The sequence below is a fragment of the Scyliorhinus torazame genome, chromosome 5, assembly GCF_047496885.1.
Source record: "Scyliorhinus torazame isolate Kashiwa2021f chromosome 5, sScyTor2.1, whole genome shotgun sequence".
Taxonomy (NCBI): Eukaryota; Metazoa; Chordata; class Chondrichthyes; order Carcharhiniformes; family Scyliorhinidae; genus Scyliorhinus; species Scyliorhinus torazame.
The window spans coordinates 94,898,913-94,914,758 of NC_092711.1; the positions used below are offsets into that span (position 1 = coordinate 94,898,913).

A 15,846-nucleotide genomic window follows, 5' to 3' on the forward strand; every position below is an offset into this window, starting at 1 on the left:
TGTGCAAACTCCACACAGACAGTGACCCGGGATCGAACCCGGGTCCTCACTGCAGTATGCAGCAGTGCTAACCACTGCGCCACCCCTTCTTATCCCATCTACATTACTTATTTTTATGCCATCATAGTGTGATCAACAAACTTAGAACAGAGGCAGCACGGTGGCGCAGTGATTAGCACTGCTGTCTCATGGCACCAAGGACCCGGGTTCAGTCACAGTCCCGGGTCACTGTCCGTGTAAAGCTTGCCCATTCTCCCTGTGTCTGCGTGGGTTTCACCCCCATAACCCAAAAGGATGTGCGGGGTAGGTGATTTGGACATGCGAAATTGCCCCTTAATTGGAAAAAAAAGAATTGGGTATTCCAAATGTATTTTAAAAAGTCTTTCACCCAACTTGTTCAGAAATGTAGTGAGTGTCTGAGACCCCAGTACAGCTCCCTGGGTGAAGGCTGGGGTAAAGAGGCTCCGTTAGTCACATTCTGCTCGCCATTTGTATCCATTATCCCTGCTCACTGTCTCCTTGCTCCTAGTTAGTTAGTGCTGAACTTCACAGACAGATGATGGATGTCACTGGGCCATTGGAGAGTCTCGATCAGCAGACCAGCTTCGTGAATGCCCTCTGTGCCCTGTTCAACAAGGAGGATTTCAGCGACATCAAACTGATTGTGAACAAAACGCTCACACTGAACGCCCACAAGTTCATCCTGGTTGTGCGCAGTGATGTCTTCAGGACCCTGTTGGACACTGAGCATTGGTCGGATATTAAAGACCAGACTGTCCACCTCACTGAGGAAGAGGAGTGCCTGTATCACTTCCAGCATTTCCTGAGGTATCTCTACAACGGGAATGTCACCCTCAGCACCGTGAATGTGCTTCCCCTTCACCTTCTGTCAGAAAAGTACAACGTCCAGGAGCTGAGAGAAAGCTGCCAGCAGTTATTGTTGGCCAATGTGGCTGCCCTGGGCTCCTCCAACCGTGCCATCACATGGCAGAGATATGCCAAGCTGATTGGCCTGACCCAACTGGAAGAGAAATGCTTCCGGTCTATAGCCTGGAACATTGGCACCATCAGAAAGTCCCCAGACTGGTTATTGATGGAACCCCACCAACTCTCTGCTCTCTTCCAAAGGTCTGACCTGGTTGACGAAGATGAAGTGGTCCTTTTCCAAGCCCTGGTAAGTTGGCTGTCCCTGCATCCTGCCCATACTGAGGAAATGCTGCACCACATTCGCTACCCTATGTTGCCCCCAGAGAAACTGTATGATCTCCAAGCCAGAGGAAGCCTGCCCGCGACAATCTCCAGCTACCTGCCTCAGGAAAGTTTGCTGGTCTACCAAGTGCACCTTTTCCCCACAGATGCCATCAGCCAACACCATGATATTACCACCATCCCATTTACCATGAGGCTGTATACGTCAGAAGGTTTCAGCCACGCCTGGGACATCAAAGGATATGGCATGATGGGGAAACAATCTATTCCGTCATCATTATCGAGCAGCAATTTCAAACTGAAGACTCAATGGTATGTTACCTTTTCCCCAAAAGGTCAAAGGACGTTAATCCAGCGGCCAAAGGTCAATCACCCGCGTTCTGAGAATGTTCGGCAGGACGATGACTTTTCCACTCTCTCTGCCTCGGTGAGCAATTGTGACCCAGCTGGTAAGACACATTCTCACAAGCTGAACATTCTGCTTTACCGATGTGTCAATGTCGTGTGGTTTGTGAATGATATGAAGACACTCGAAGTTCCGCACTCGGGGAATGCCCAGATCAAAGATCTGATCCCCTTGTCGGAGCGGGAGAACTACATCAGCAATGACACATTGAAGCTGCACCTTATTGGACAAACCATCTGGGAGAAATGGCAGTAGATCCAGGCGAGATTGAATTGAGGTGTTTAGGTCATGAAGGGTTTTGATGGAGTGGATGGGGAGAAACTTCCAAACAGCAAGAACCAGAGGATGATCAGATTTCAGATCATCTGCAAAGGAGCAAAAGGCCGGATGAGGAGGTGTTTATTTCAGGCAGAAGTTTTGATCTGGTTGGTGTGCACTGCCTGACTGGGTCACTACTTTCAATAATTACGTTCAAAAAGCAATTGGATACATACTCAAAGTGGCAAAATTAGAGGTGTAGGAAAAGTGCCCTGGAGTGGGATTAACTGGAGAACTATTTCAAAGAGACAACACGGATATGATGGGTCGAATGGTCTTGTTTTGTGTTGAATGATTCCACAAATCTCTCATCGCTCCACATAACTGAACCCTTGTCTCCTGGTACTTTTCACATAAAACTAAGATCTCTAATTGTGTGCAAACCCATTACTGTTTGCAAATGTATTCCATAATTATAACTAATTATTTTCACGATTTATTTTTCAGCATTTTAAAATGAAATTCTAACTGTAATTGCAGATCATTAAAAAAAAAAATTCTGACCTTATTAATTACTACATGAAACATATTTAGTTTACCAGGCCCAGTCTTTGTTATTACTACTGAAGACCATGTTTCCATTTATATTACAGGGCTCCGTCTTAGTTATTGTGACATTAGACTCTGTATTGTTTTACATTACAATTTCTCAGGTTAATACTTCAATAGAACACATCTGGACCAGATTGACTACACTCCAGGGTTCTAAAAGAGATAGCGGAGGAGATTGTCAAGGCATTGGTGGTGATCTTTCAGGAATCACTGGAGGCAGGAAGGGTCCCAGAGGACTGGAAAATGGCGAATGTCACAATGCTGTTTAAGAAGGGAGAGAGGCAGAAGGCTGTCTGTGTGACGGTTCGATATTCTCCCCATGCCTGCATGGATTTTCTCCGGGTGCTCTGGTTTCCTCCCACAGTCCAAAGACGTGCCGATTCGGTGGATTGGCCATGATAAATTGCCCCTTAGTGTCCAAAAGGTTAGGTGGGGTAATGGGGATTGGGCGGGAGAGTGGGCCTAGGTAGGGCGCTCGTCCCAAGTGTCAGTGCAGACTCAATGGGCCGAATGGCCTCCTGCACTGTAGAGATTCTATGATTCAATTACCTGACCATTACACATAAACTAAAATTAATTATTAAACATGGCTTTGCCTACAGCTCCACAGTCCAGTCAGTAACAAGCTGACATGGTCATACTCAGTGGATCACACCTTATTGCCGATGTCTCATTCAAACAAGGAGCAGGAACAGACCACTCAGCCCCTAGTGTCTGCTCCTTTAATCAGATTGTGGCTGATCTGATAGTAACCTCAAACCTGCATCCTGCTTACCTCCCCGCCGCCCCCGATAACCTATCACCACCTTACTGACCAAGAATCCAAAAATCTGCCTTAGAAATATTCGCAGACTCGGCTTCCACAGCCCTTTGAGGAAGAGACGCACGATCCTCAGAGAGAAAAAAATCTCCTCATCTCCGTTTTAAATGAGCGACAGTTTATTTTTAAACTGTGACCCCTAGTTCTGGATTCTCCAACAACAGGATGTATCCTCTCCACACCCACCCTGTCAATACCCCTCAGGATCTTATATGTTTCAATCAAGTTGCCTCTTACTCTTCTAAACCCCAGGGGATACAATCCCAATCTTTCCTGAGAAGACAACCCACCCAGTCCTGGTATTAGTCTGGTAAACCTTCTCTGAACTGCCTCCAACACCCTTCCATCCTTCCTTAAATAAGGAGACCAATACCATACTCGGTATTGGAGCTATCATCCCACTCGTGCTCTGGATAACTGAAGCACAACCTCCCTATTTATGTAATCAACTTTCCCCTCACAATAAAGGGCAACATTCTGTTAGCTTTCCCAATTAAGCTGTATCTGCTTATCTATATCAACGATTTGGATGAGAATGTACAAGGTATGATCAGTAAGTTTGCAGATGACACTAAAATAGGTGATATTGTAGACAGTGAGGAAGGTTATCAGAAATTGCAGCAGGATCTTGATCAGCTGGGGAAGTGGGCCGAGAAATGGCAAATGGAGTTCAATACAGTAAGTGTGAGGAGTTGCATTTCGGAAAGTCAAATCAAGGTAGGACTTTCACAGTGAATGGTAGGGCCTGAGGGAGTATCATGGAACAGAGGGATCTTGGAGTTCAGGTGCACGGTTCTCTAAAGGTGGAGTCACAGGTAGATAGGGCAGTGAAGAAGGCTTTTGGCCTTCATCAGTCAGGGCATTGAGTATAGAAGTTGGGAAGTTATGTTGCAGTTGTACAGGACGTTGGTGAGGTCGCACCTGGAGTATTGGGTTCAGTTTTGGTTGCTTTGCTGTAGGAAAGATGTTATTAAACTGGAGAAAGTGCAGAAGAAATTTACAAGGATGTTGCGAGGACTCAAGGGACTGAGTTACAGGGAGGGATTGGACAGGCCAGGACCTTTTTCTTTGAAGCGTAGGAGACTGAGGGGTGATCTCATAGAGGTGTATAAGATCATGAGAGGCATGGACAGGGTGAATGCACAGTCATTTTTTCAGGGTTGGGGAATCGAGAACTAGAGGGCATAGCTTTAAGTTAAGAGGGGAAAGAATTAATGGGAATCTGAGGAGCAACTTTTTAATAGGGTGGTACGTATGTGGAATCCGCTACCGGAGGAAGTGGTTGAGGCAGGGACATTGACAACATTGAAAAGGTGTATACATGGATCAGGAAGATTTAGAGGGATATGGGCCAAATGGGGTTAGCTTAGATGGGCTGGCATGGACCAGTTTGGGCCGAAGGTCCTGTCTCCATGCCGTAGATTCTGTGATACCCAGATTCCTCTGCAACTGAAGAGCTCTGCACTCTCTCACGATTTAGATAATGTGCTTCTCTTTTATTCTTCCTGTCAAAATGTCCTGTCCCACCAGTAGGTCAGACCAGAGTAGAGATAGCAGCACGGACGTATACAGTGTGAGAGATGGTCCTGGGTGTCCTCAACATTGATGCTGAGCCCCATGAAATCTCATGGTGTTGGGTCAAACATGGGCAAGGAAATCTCATGCCGATTACTGCCCTCCTTCAGCCACCGAATCAATACTCCTCCAGGTTGAACATTACTTGGAATAAGCACTGAGGAGGTGGGGGGGAGGGATGGGGTGGGCATTCAAGGTACTGTGGGTGGGGGAATGCCCATCACCAAGACTCGCTTGGTACCACCACTGAGCTGTCTGAGTCCTGGAGGAGCTCTCGCTGCTGGACTGGGCATGCGGCAGGTAGTGAGGGAACCAAGAAGGATAAACACACTCGACCTCATCCTCACCAACCTACTGGTCGCTGATTCATCTGTCCATGATTATATTGGGACCACTGCGCATCCTTGTCTATTTTCAGGTTAGCAAACTGTACCTAATGGAGTGTTGCAGGGATCAGTGCCGGGGCCTCAACTATTTCCAACCTATATCAATGATGTGAATGAAAGAACCAACTGTGTTTGTGCCAAACTTGTTGATACAGGGATAGGTAGGAAGGCAAGTTGTTTAAGGAGGATACAAAGAGTCTGAAAAGGGTCAGATATGTTCAAGTGAGTGGACATTAACTTTAGCAGATGGAGTAAATGTGGGAAAATGTGAGGATGCCCATTTGACAGCAATAGAAAAACCAGAACATTATTTAAATGGAGAGAGTGCAGAATGCTGCTGGACAGAGTGGACTGGGTGTCCTAAAATAATCCCAGAAAGGTAACAAGCAGGAACGGCAAGTAATTAGGAAGGCTTTTCTGTAAGGGGGCTGGAATATAAAATATAGCCTCCATTGTCCTGTCCATCACTGTGCTAAATGGGATAGATTCAGGACAGATCTAGATCAAAACTGGGCATTCATGAGGTGCTGTGAGCCACCAGCAGCACAATACTTAAACACAATCTGTAAGCTCATAGGCCAGCATATCCCTCACTCTACCATTACCATCAAGCCAAGGGACCAACTCTGGTTCAACATGGAGTGGGGAAGAACATGTCAGGAGCAGCACCAGGTTTCCCTGAAACAGATTCCAATCTGGTGACCCTATAACAGGAGACTATAAACGTGTTAAACAGCAGAAGCAGCATGCTCTTGGCAGGGTTAAGCGATCTCACACATAGCGGTTCAGATCAAAGCTGCAGTCCTGCTACATCTCCATGGTGGTGAATAATTAAACAAATCACAGGAGGAGGAGGCTCCACAAACATCACTGTCCTCAGTGATTGGGAGACAAGCACATCAGTACAAATTGAAACAAACTGAACTAATTTCAGTGCTGCCTCCACATGGCTGGTCGACTGCAGTCTTTTCCCAGAGATTTGATATGATTCTAGGTGGTCCGCAGTGCAGAAGTTTGTAAGGATCCTTTTTTTGGATGTCCTTGTATCATTTGTACTGACCACCTTCATGTGACTCCTCCCAGTGTGAGTGCGTTCATGTTCAATGAGATTCTGTGATCGTTTAAACAGCTTCCCACAGTGAGAACAACTTAACTGCCCCTCAGTGCGAACAACCTGGTGCTTGACCAGATCCCCAGTACAAATGACTGGGTTTTGTGTTTAGTGATCCTGGGTTTGTTACCAATACTTCCCCTGGATGCCAAAGCTATGACAGACACACGGGAAGTGATGGGGAGCTGGGACACGGTTGTGAGAGTAACTGAAGGTGCAAGAACTGAAATAATCTCAAGTTAGAAAGGAGGAAAGGTCACAAAAATGCAGCAGCCAGTAACAGGACACCAATTAATCTCTTCTTATCCTGGTGAAATGAAGGTTTCAAAAGTGTGTCTGAAACAATATTAATTCACTTGACATATATTCAGAAGATTAAACTCCAGCCCAGTTATAGGGATTATTAACATCAGCAAAAACAAACTCCAAGTCTGAATGAACATGGTTCAGTGCTGGATGTGATTAACAGCAGCAATAACAGCAGAATCCAAACCCTGCAGACATTTATCAACCTGTTGCTGTGTCAGATGAGCTGTGCGAGTAAATCCCTTCTCACACTCAGAGAAGGTGAACGGTCTCTCCCCGGTGTGCGTGTGCTGATGTGTCAGCAGGTGGGATGAGCGGGTGAAACCCTTCCCACAGTCAGAGCAGGTGAACGGCCTCTCCCCAGTGTGAACTCGCTGATGTCTCAGCAGAACACTTGTGGTTTTAAAGCTCTTCTCACATTCAGAACATTTGAAAGGTTTCTTATCCGAGTGAACAAGTTGGTGTGATCGGAGGCTGGTTAAATAAATGAATCCCTTTCCACATAAGGAGCAGGTGAATGACCTCTCCCCAGTGTGAACTCGCTGGTGTTTCTGGAGGCCAGATAACTGAGTAAATCCCTTCCCACACACTGTACATCTGAACGGCCTCTCCTCGTTGTGAACCCGCTGGTGTATCAGCAGATCACTTGTGGTTTTATAACTCTTCTCGCATTCAGTACATTTGAAAGGTCTGTTATCACTGTGAACCAGTCTGTGAGTAGCGAGGTGGGATGATCGTGTGAATCCTTTCCCACACACAGAGCAGGTGAATGGTCTCTCCCCAGTGTGAGTGCGTTCGTGTTCAATGAGATTCTGTGATCGTTTGAATAGCTTCCCACAGTGAGAGCAACTGAACTGTCTCTCAGTGCGAACAACCTGGTGCTTGACCAGGTCCTCGGAGCTTTTAGAGTTCTTATCACAGTCTGACTGGTTAAACAGCCTCTCATCAATGTGAACTTGCTGATGTGTCAGCAGGTGGGATGACTGAATGAATCCCTTACCACACACAGAGCAGGTGAATGGCCTCTCTCCAGTGTGACTGCGTCGATGCATTTCCAGCAGGGATGGGTAATTGAATCCCTTCCCACAATCCCCACATTTCCACGGTTTCTCCATTGTGTACGAGTCCTGGTGTCTCTCCAGACTGGATGATCAATTGAAGCCTCGTCCACACACAGAACACGTGTACAGTTTCTCCCCGTTATGAATGATGTGCTGTTTTTTCAGGTTGTGTAACTGGTTAAAGTCTTTCCACATTCAGTTCACTGGAACACTCTCACTCGGGTGTGTGTTGTGTGGGTCTCGGTGCTTTTCCAGTCACACTGATGTTTGAAATTTTTTCCCACTGACAGAACCAACAAACATTTCTCCTTCCACATTAAAGGACCGATGATATTCAGGTCCTGATGAATTAAGTGACTCTGTCAGATCTTGATGTGATATTTGGTCTGAGTTTCCCATCTGCAAATCAACGTCCTCTTCTACCCTGTAAAAGACATTGACAGTGTCAGTGTTACCATTAGTACAGGATAGAAATTCAGAACAAACAATTCCAGTTTCTATGGGTTTTTCTCTTGTTTCCCCAAACTTGTGGTCCAATCAAACCTCCTTCTCAACTACACCAGAATGTTGTTTCCAGTGTCTATGGGACATTCTGCACCCTGAGGTGGCCGCCAGTGTGGAAGGTCTCAAGTGTTCCGGTAGACACCGCACGCTCCCTCTCCAGGACAACCCGGGGATTGACAAGACCACAGAAGAGGGGCCGACAGCCGGAGTTACCCCCTGCCGATCTACAGGCTGCTGCTTTAACCAGGCCCAAGAGCAGATCCTCTGACTTACCCAGCCCCCTCCACACTGGGCAGTGATTAGCAGCGTGGGGTTAAAGTGCAAACCAAATGGCGAAGCAGTTCCTTCAGGTAACGAGACGGAGACTGCGACCTCTCAATGAATATAAATATATGGCCCAAAGACTCCTCTGGGCGGCGAATATCCGGTGCAGCCCGAGAGCGGGGCATGGATTTTAAAACGTGTTGTCCCGGTCTGGGGGAAATAAAGACCCGGAGCTGGAATCGCGGGACTTGCAGAGTCTGATTCTGGATTTGAGGCCCTCACCAGGTGTTTAGAAACCCTCCCTCTCCAGATCCGGCTCCATCGTTCCGTCAGAGTTTCCGCATCCTTCCCGCTGCAGAGTCGACAAATGAGCGACTCTCCTCATCCCATTACTCGCTCTGCGCATGCTCCCATACTGGTCACTACTGCACCTGCGCAGCATATTCCTCTGATGTGAATGGGGGAACATTCACTACCGCGGGAATGCTGGGTAAATACAGCCCCATCGAAAATCCTAATTAGTGACTCGTGATCTTTTTTGCTGTGATGTGGATATTGGGGGGCAATGTGCACAGACCCTTCATTATCCATCAGAAAGATGGAGTAGGAATTGGTGGAGAATTTCAAATGCCCTAAAGTTTTCCAACACGACAGCAGAATCCAATAGCTCCAGTCAAATGTAAACTCAAAATGTGGGGTGGCTGAGTGAAGTACTTCGGTGGCACAGCATCAGAGACTCAAGTTCAATTCCAGCCTTGGGAGTTTGTTTACACTTTCTCCCCATGTCTGCGTGCGTTTCCTCTAGGTGCTCTGGTTTGCTCCCACAATCCAAATATGTGCAGGTTAAGTGGATCGGCTATGCTAAATTGCCACTTAGTGTCCACAGATGTGGGGTGGCACAGTGCGCTAGAGACACGAGTTCAACTCCACCTTATCATATCATATCATAGAAGTTACAGTGCAGAAGGCCATTCGGCCCATTGAGTCTGCACCGGCCCTTGGAAAGAACATCTACTTAAGCTCATGCCTCCACCCTATTCCTGTAACCCCACCTAACTGTTTTTGATTCTGCAGTTATTGCTGCTGTTAATCACATCCATGCCGGACCCATGTTCATTCCAATATTTATTTCTGATGTAAATCAGCCCTATTTGGATGCAGTTTGTGCCCTATAGCATTATAGCATCTAATTTATGTATGAATAGACCATCATGTCTGAAAAGCTTGTTTTAAATTTAAATCACTCCGAAACTGTATTACCTGAAGATGAGCAATAAACAAACCACAGTCCAATCCTGCTGCTCTATATTGACAGGAGAAAGTCTGTTCGGTAACTTGAGGATGAGGCTGCATCCAGCATTTTGACCCAGCGACAGTGAAGGAACATTAATATATTTCCAAGTCAGGAGTATCTTGGAGGGGAACCTCCAGGTGATGGTGCGTCAATGTATCTGCTGCTCTTGTCTTTCTGGATGGCAGAGGTTATGAGTTTGGAAGGTGCTGCCTAAATGAACCTGGGTGAGTTATCGTGCATCTTGTAGCTGGTACACAATGCTGCTACTGTTCGCCAGTGTAGCGAGATTGAATGTTTGTGGATGGGGTGCCAATCAAATGGGCTTGTTTTTTCTGGATGTTGTCAAGCTTCTTGAATGTTGTTGGAGCTGCACTCATCCAGGCAAGTGCGGAATATTCCATCATGCTCCTGACCTGGGTCTTGCAGGTGGTGGACTGGCTTTGCTGAGCCAGGGGTTGAGTTGCGTGCCACAGGATTGCTGGCCTCCGACCTGCTCTGGTAGCCACAATATTTATATGGCTAGTCCAGTTCATTTTCTGGTCAGTGCTGACCCCCAGGATGTTGATTGTGGGAGGTTCAGCGATGGTAATGCCATTGAATGTTAAGGGTCAATCATTAGATCCTCTCTTGTTAGAGACGGTCATTGCCTGGCACTTGTGTGGTGTGAAAGTAACTTGCCACTTGTCAGCTCAAGCCTGGCTATTGCCCAGGTCTTGCTGCATTTGGACATGGATTGTGTTATAATCCCAATGGAGGTCCCGGGACAGGACCATACAATTTCCCATTACCTCCCCAGAATAGGAACTGCCCCTTTAAGGGAGCAGGGTTTCCTCTTAACAGGGAGAGCCCAATCTCACATAAAACCCTCGTCTGGGGGCAATCAGGGAAGGAGATTCTTGAAAATGAAAAATGAATGAAAATGAAAATTGCTTATTGTCACAAGTCAGCTTCAAAATGAAGTTACTGTGAAAAGCCCCTAGTCGCCACATTCCGGCGCCTGTTCGGGGAGGCTGTTACGGGAATCGAACCGTGCTGCTGGCCTGCCTTGGTCTGCTTTCAAAGCCAGCTATTTAGCCCTGTGTTGCGGAGTTGAGGAGTTTGGATTTGTATCATAATAAACCTTATTCATTACTTTCTACCTATCATCGCTGTGTCCTGCTGTCCGCGAATTCAACAGACTGCGTCAGTGTCTGAGGAGCCGTGAATGGTGCTGAACATTGTTTAGTCACCTGCAAACATCCCCAATTCTTTTTAAAAAAAATAATTTAGAGTACCCAATTAATTTTTTCCAATTAATGGGCCATTTTTTGTGGCCAAACCACCTAGCCTGCACATCTTTTGGGTTGCGGGGGTGAAACCCACAGAAAATTTGGGGAGAATGTGCAAACTCCACACAAACAGTGACCCAGGGCCGGGATCGAACTTGGGACCTTGGCACCGTGAGAAGCAGTGTTAACATCCCCAATTCTGACGTTATGAGGGAAGGCAGGTCATTGATAAAGATGTTGGGCCTAGGACTCTGCCATGAGAAACTCCTGCAGTGATGTCCTGGAACTGAGATAATTGACATTCAACAAACACAACCAACTTCCTTTGTGCAAGTTATGACCAGCGGAGTTTCCCCCGATTCCCATTGACACCAGTTTTGCTCGGATTCCCTGATGCAATACTTGGTTAAATGCTGGCTTGGTTTAAATAACAGTCACTCTCAGATTACCTTTGGAGTTCAGCTCTTTTGACCATGTTTGAACCAAGGCTGTAATGAGATCAGGAGCTAAGTGACCCTGCCAGAACCCAAACTGGCATCAATGATAATCTAATAATAATCATTATTAGTGTCACAATTAGGCTTACATTAACACTGCAATGAAGTTATTTCGAAAAGCCCCTAGTCGCCACACTCCGGCACCTGTTCGGGTACACTGCGGGAGAATTCAGAATGTCCAATTCACCTACCAAGCACATCTTTCGGGACTTGTGGGAGGAAACCGGAGACTCAATGTGCAGACTCAGCACAGACATGACCCAAGAGCAGGTTATTGCTGAGCAAGTGCCACTTGATAGCACTGTTGATGGCCCCTCCATCACCTTACTGATGATTGAGAGAAGTCTGATGAGGCAGTATTGGGCTGTGTTTGATTTGTCCTGCTCTTTGTGTACAGGACATACCTGGGTAATTTTCCACACTGCTGGGTAATCAGTAATTTACAAAGATTCCCGATAGCTTCCTTGCATTTGCACTCCATGTCTACATTAATAAACTGAGGACCCCATTAGCTTTTTTTTGTAAACATCTTGATCAACAGCTTACTCACCCAATTGTCGACATTTACCACCCTTCACCCCCACCACCGCTGGGATATTTGATTCTACACGGTTTAAAATTGCACCATTGACGGAGAGGTTTAGAGAGGGAATTTCACAGTTTCCGGCCTTGGCCCTACACTGATGGTGGAATAATTTAAATGGGGAATTTTAATTATTGTTGAGCTAGCACATAATACCCTACCAGTCATTGTATTCTAACTTTTTTTGTTGTTGTTGTTTGTGAGCAGAGTGCAGATATCTCAGAGGGTTGTAAAACTGGAGATTACAGAGATAGGGAGGGATAAGGCCCTGAAGGGACTTGCAAACAAGGTAGAGGATGTGAATTTTAAAATCAAGACTGTCCTACATAAGGAGCCAGTGTAGGTCAGTGAGCACAGGGGTGATGGGTGAACAGGACTACTTGGTGTGAGAAAGCCCACAGTCAGCAGAGTTTGGGATGATCTCATGTTTCAGTGCTGGGTGAATGTGGACAGGAATGTATTGGATTCACCAAGTCTAAAGATAACAGGGGCATGGATGAGGGTTTCAGCAGCAGATGAGCTGGGATGGAGGGGGAGACAGGTGAGATTATGGAGATTGAAATATCTGGTATTAGTGATGGGGTCGATATGGGGTCAGAAACTCATCTTGGGGTCAAATAGGACCCGGAGATTGTGCAGAGTGCAGTTCAGCCTCAGACAGCTCCCAGGAAGAGGGATGGACTCAGGAGTTAGGGAACGGAATTTCTAATGGTGACTGAAGACAATGGCTTTGGTCTTCCCAAATTTTTAATAGGCGGAAATTTCTGCTCATCCAGCACTGGATGTGGGATAAGCAGTTTGATAATTTAGTAACAGTGGGGGAATGGAGAGGGATAGTGGTGAGGTAGAGCTGAGTGTCGTCAGTATCCATGTGAAAACTAACACGGTGCTTTGGGATGATGTCACCTAGTGGCCGTGTGTAGGTGGGAAATAGGAGGGGCTGAGGACAGATCCTTGGGGACACCGAGTACAAGGACTTTGGAAAGGAAAGGGAGATTGGAGATGGAGCGGTAGGTTGCCAAGATGATGGGGTCAAGGGTTTTGTTTTTAGGTTGGATAATGAGTGAATTTTTAAAAAAATAAATGTTTTTTATTGGGTTTTTGAATAAAGTATATTTACCGTTATGTACACAAAATAGAATACACACATATATATATATACATAGAGGAGAAGGGAACACGCACAAAAAACAAAACAAACAGCAACAAAAAAAAAGTTAGAATAAAATGACTGGTAGGGTATTATGTGCTAGCTCAACAACAGCAGCTCTGTACAATTGGCAGTATTGTTTTTAGCACATAAGTAGGCATCTGTTTGGGGAGGGGGGGTGAAACTGGGTGGGAACATAGACATTTGGGCGCCGGGGAAACAAATACAGAACAATTACAGAGAGCAATACGCGAATGGATCTGGTTTTGGTGCTGTAGCTTGCTTCTCCCGGACGGTTTTCGCTGCCGTCGTCATCTTGCGATCACCTCCGCTTCAGCCGTTCGTCCTGTCTTTCGCACGGATTTTCCTTGTTCTCTGCTCCTGTAGATGCCAAGTTTGTTCTTGTTTACGTGCCCTACTTCCGGCTATCATTCCCTTGCCTCCTCCCACCTCACTGGTTCCCCTCTATTGTTCCCTGTCTCCTCCCTCTTCCACCTCCTCCCCTTCTCCTGTGATTAGCCTTTCTTTCCTCTTAGGTTTAGCTGCTATCCCCCCCACCACGGTCTATCCCTCTCTCCCCCCGCCTCAGGTACTTTCCGCCCGGCTCGGGTACTTTCCCCTGATTCTTGGCGACCAGTCTATTCTTCTGCTTGTTTGTTGCCACTAACAGGTCTCGGAACAATTGGGTGAATGGTTCCCACGTTCTGTGGAAGCCGTCGTCTGACCCTCGGATGGCGAATTTGATTTTCTCCATTTGCAGAGATTCTGAGAGGTCGGACAGCCAGTCTGCAGCTTTGGGTGGTGCTGCTGACCGCCAGCTGAACAGGATTCTATGGCGGGCGATCAGGGAGGCAAAGGCAAGGGCGTCCGCCCTCCTCCCCGGAAATAGATCTGGCTGGTCTGATACTCCCACGACTGCCACATTCGGGCATGGATCCACCCTCATCCCCATCACTTTGGACATTGCCTCGAAGAAGGGGGTCCAGTACATGGAACATAGAACAGTATAGCACAGAACAGGCCCTTCGGCCCTCAATGTTGTGCCATGCTTTGTCCGAAACCAAGATCAAGCTATCCCACTCCCTGTCATTCTGGTGTGCTCCATGTGCCTATCCAATAGCCGCTTGAAAATTCCTAAAGTGTCCGACACCACTATCACAGCAGGCAGTCCATTCCACACCCTAACCACTCTCTGAGTAAAGAACCTACCTCAGACATCCCTCCTATATCTCCCACCCTGATTCTTATCGTTATGCCTCCTTGTATCAGCTGCATCCACCCGAGGAAATAATCTCTGAACGTCCACTCTATCTATCCCCCTCATCATCTTATAAACCTCTATTAAGTCGCCTCTCATTCTCCTTCGCTCCAATGAGAAAAGCCCTAGCTCCCTCAACCTTTCCTCATAAGACCTACCCTCCAATCCAGGCAGCACTCAGGTAAATCTCCTTTGCACCTTTCCAATGCTTCCACATACGTCCCATAATGAGGTGACCAGAACTGCACACAATACTCCAAATATGGTCTCACCAGGGTCCTGTACTGTTGCAGCATAACCCCACGGCTCTTAAACTCCAGCCTCCTGTTAATAAACGCTAACACACTATAGGCCTTCTTCACTGCTCTATCCACTTGAGTGGCAACCTTCAAATTGATTTGATTTATTGTCACATATACCGAAGTACAGTGAAAAGTATTTTTCTGCGGCAGAGGGAACGTACACAGTACGTACAGTAGTAGACAAAAGAATAATCAACAGAGAACATTGACAAATAGTACAACAACAAACAGTGATTGGTTACAGTGCGGAACAAGGGGCCAAACAAAGCAAATACATGAGCCAGAGCAGCATAGGGTGTCATTACAGGGAGTTCTTACAGGGAGTGGATCAGTCCGAGGGGCAGTCGTTGAGGAGTCTTGTAGCTGTGGGGAAGAAGCTGTTCCTAAGTCTGGATGTGCGAGTCTTCAGACTTCTGTACCTTCTGCCTGAAGGAAGGGTCTGGAAGAAGGCAATGTCTGGGTGGGAGGGGTCTCTGGTAATGCTGTCTGCCTTCCTGAGGCAGCGGGAGGTGTATACAGGATGAATCTGGGAGTGGCAAGCTTGTGTGATGCGTTGGGCTGAGTTCATCACACTGTAGTTTCTTGCGATCTTGGACCAATCTGTGATGCAGCCGGATAGGATGCTCTCTATCGCACATCTGTAGAAGTTTGTGAGAGTTGATGCAGACATGCCAAATTTCTTTAGCCTCCGTAGGAAGTAGAGACGTCGTTGGGCTTTCTTGACTGTTGCATCAACGTTAGTGGACCAGGACAGACTGTTGGTGATGGTGACCCCAGGAACTTAAAGCTATCGACCATCTCCACTTCAGAGCCATTGATGCAGACGGGAGTGCGTGTCTTGCTATGCTTCCTGAAGTCGATGATCAGTTCTTGGTCTTTCCAACATTTAGAGGGAGATTGTTTTCGGTACACCATGCAACCAACTGATTTATCTCCCTCCTGTAGTCTGATTCATCGTTGTTTGAGATACGGCCCACCACAG

The 15,846-nt window shown here is 46.7% G+C and overlaps 3 protein-coding genes across 3 annotated transcripts in view; 1 reads left to right on the forward strand and 2 right to left on the reverse strand.

Moving 5' to 3' along the window:
* Window positions 1-15,846, reverse strand: part of LOC140418987 (uncharacterized) — a 384,502-nt gene that overhangs the window by 301,132 nt on the left and 67,524 nt on the right. The window lies entirely within an intron of this gene.
* LOC140417804 (uncharacterized) overlaps window positions 1-15,846 on the forward strand; it is a 100,328-nt gene that overhangs the window by 62,165 nt on the left and 22,317 nt on the right. Inside the window, exon 6 of the mRNA XM_072501259.1 lies at window positions 530-1,866. Within this exon, the coding sequence (XP_072357360.1) occupies window positions 530-1,866 (1,337 nt within the window). The remainder of the gene's footprint in view (window positions 1-529; window positions 1,867-15,846) is intronic.
* LOC140418993 (uncharacterized) lies at window positions 6,655-7,914 on the reverse strand. The gene has a single exon (XM_072502700.1). The coding sequence runs from the start codon at window positions 7,796-7,798 to the stop codon at window positions 6,824-6,826; it is 975 nt and encodes a 324-aa protein (XP_072358801.1). The 5' UTR covers window positions 7,799-7,914; the 3' UTR covers window positions 6,655-6,823.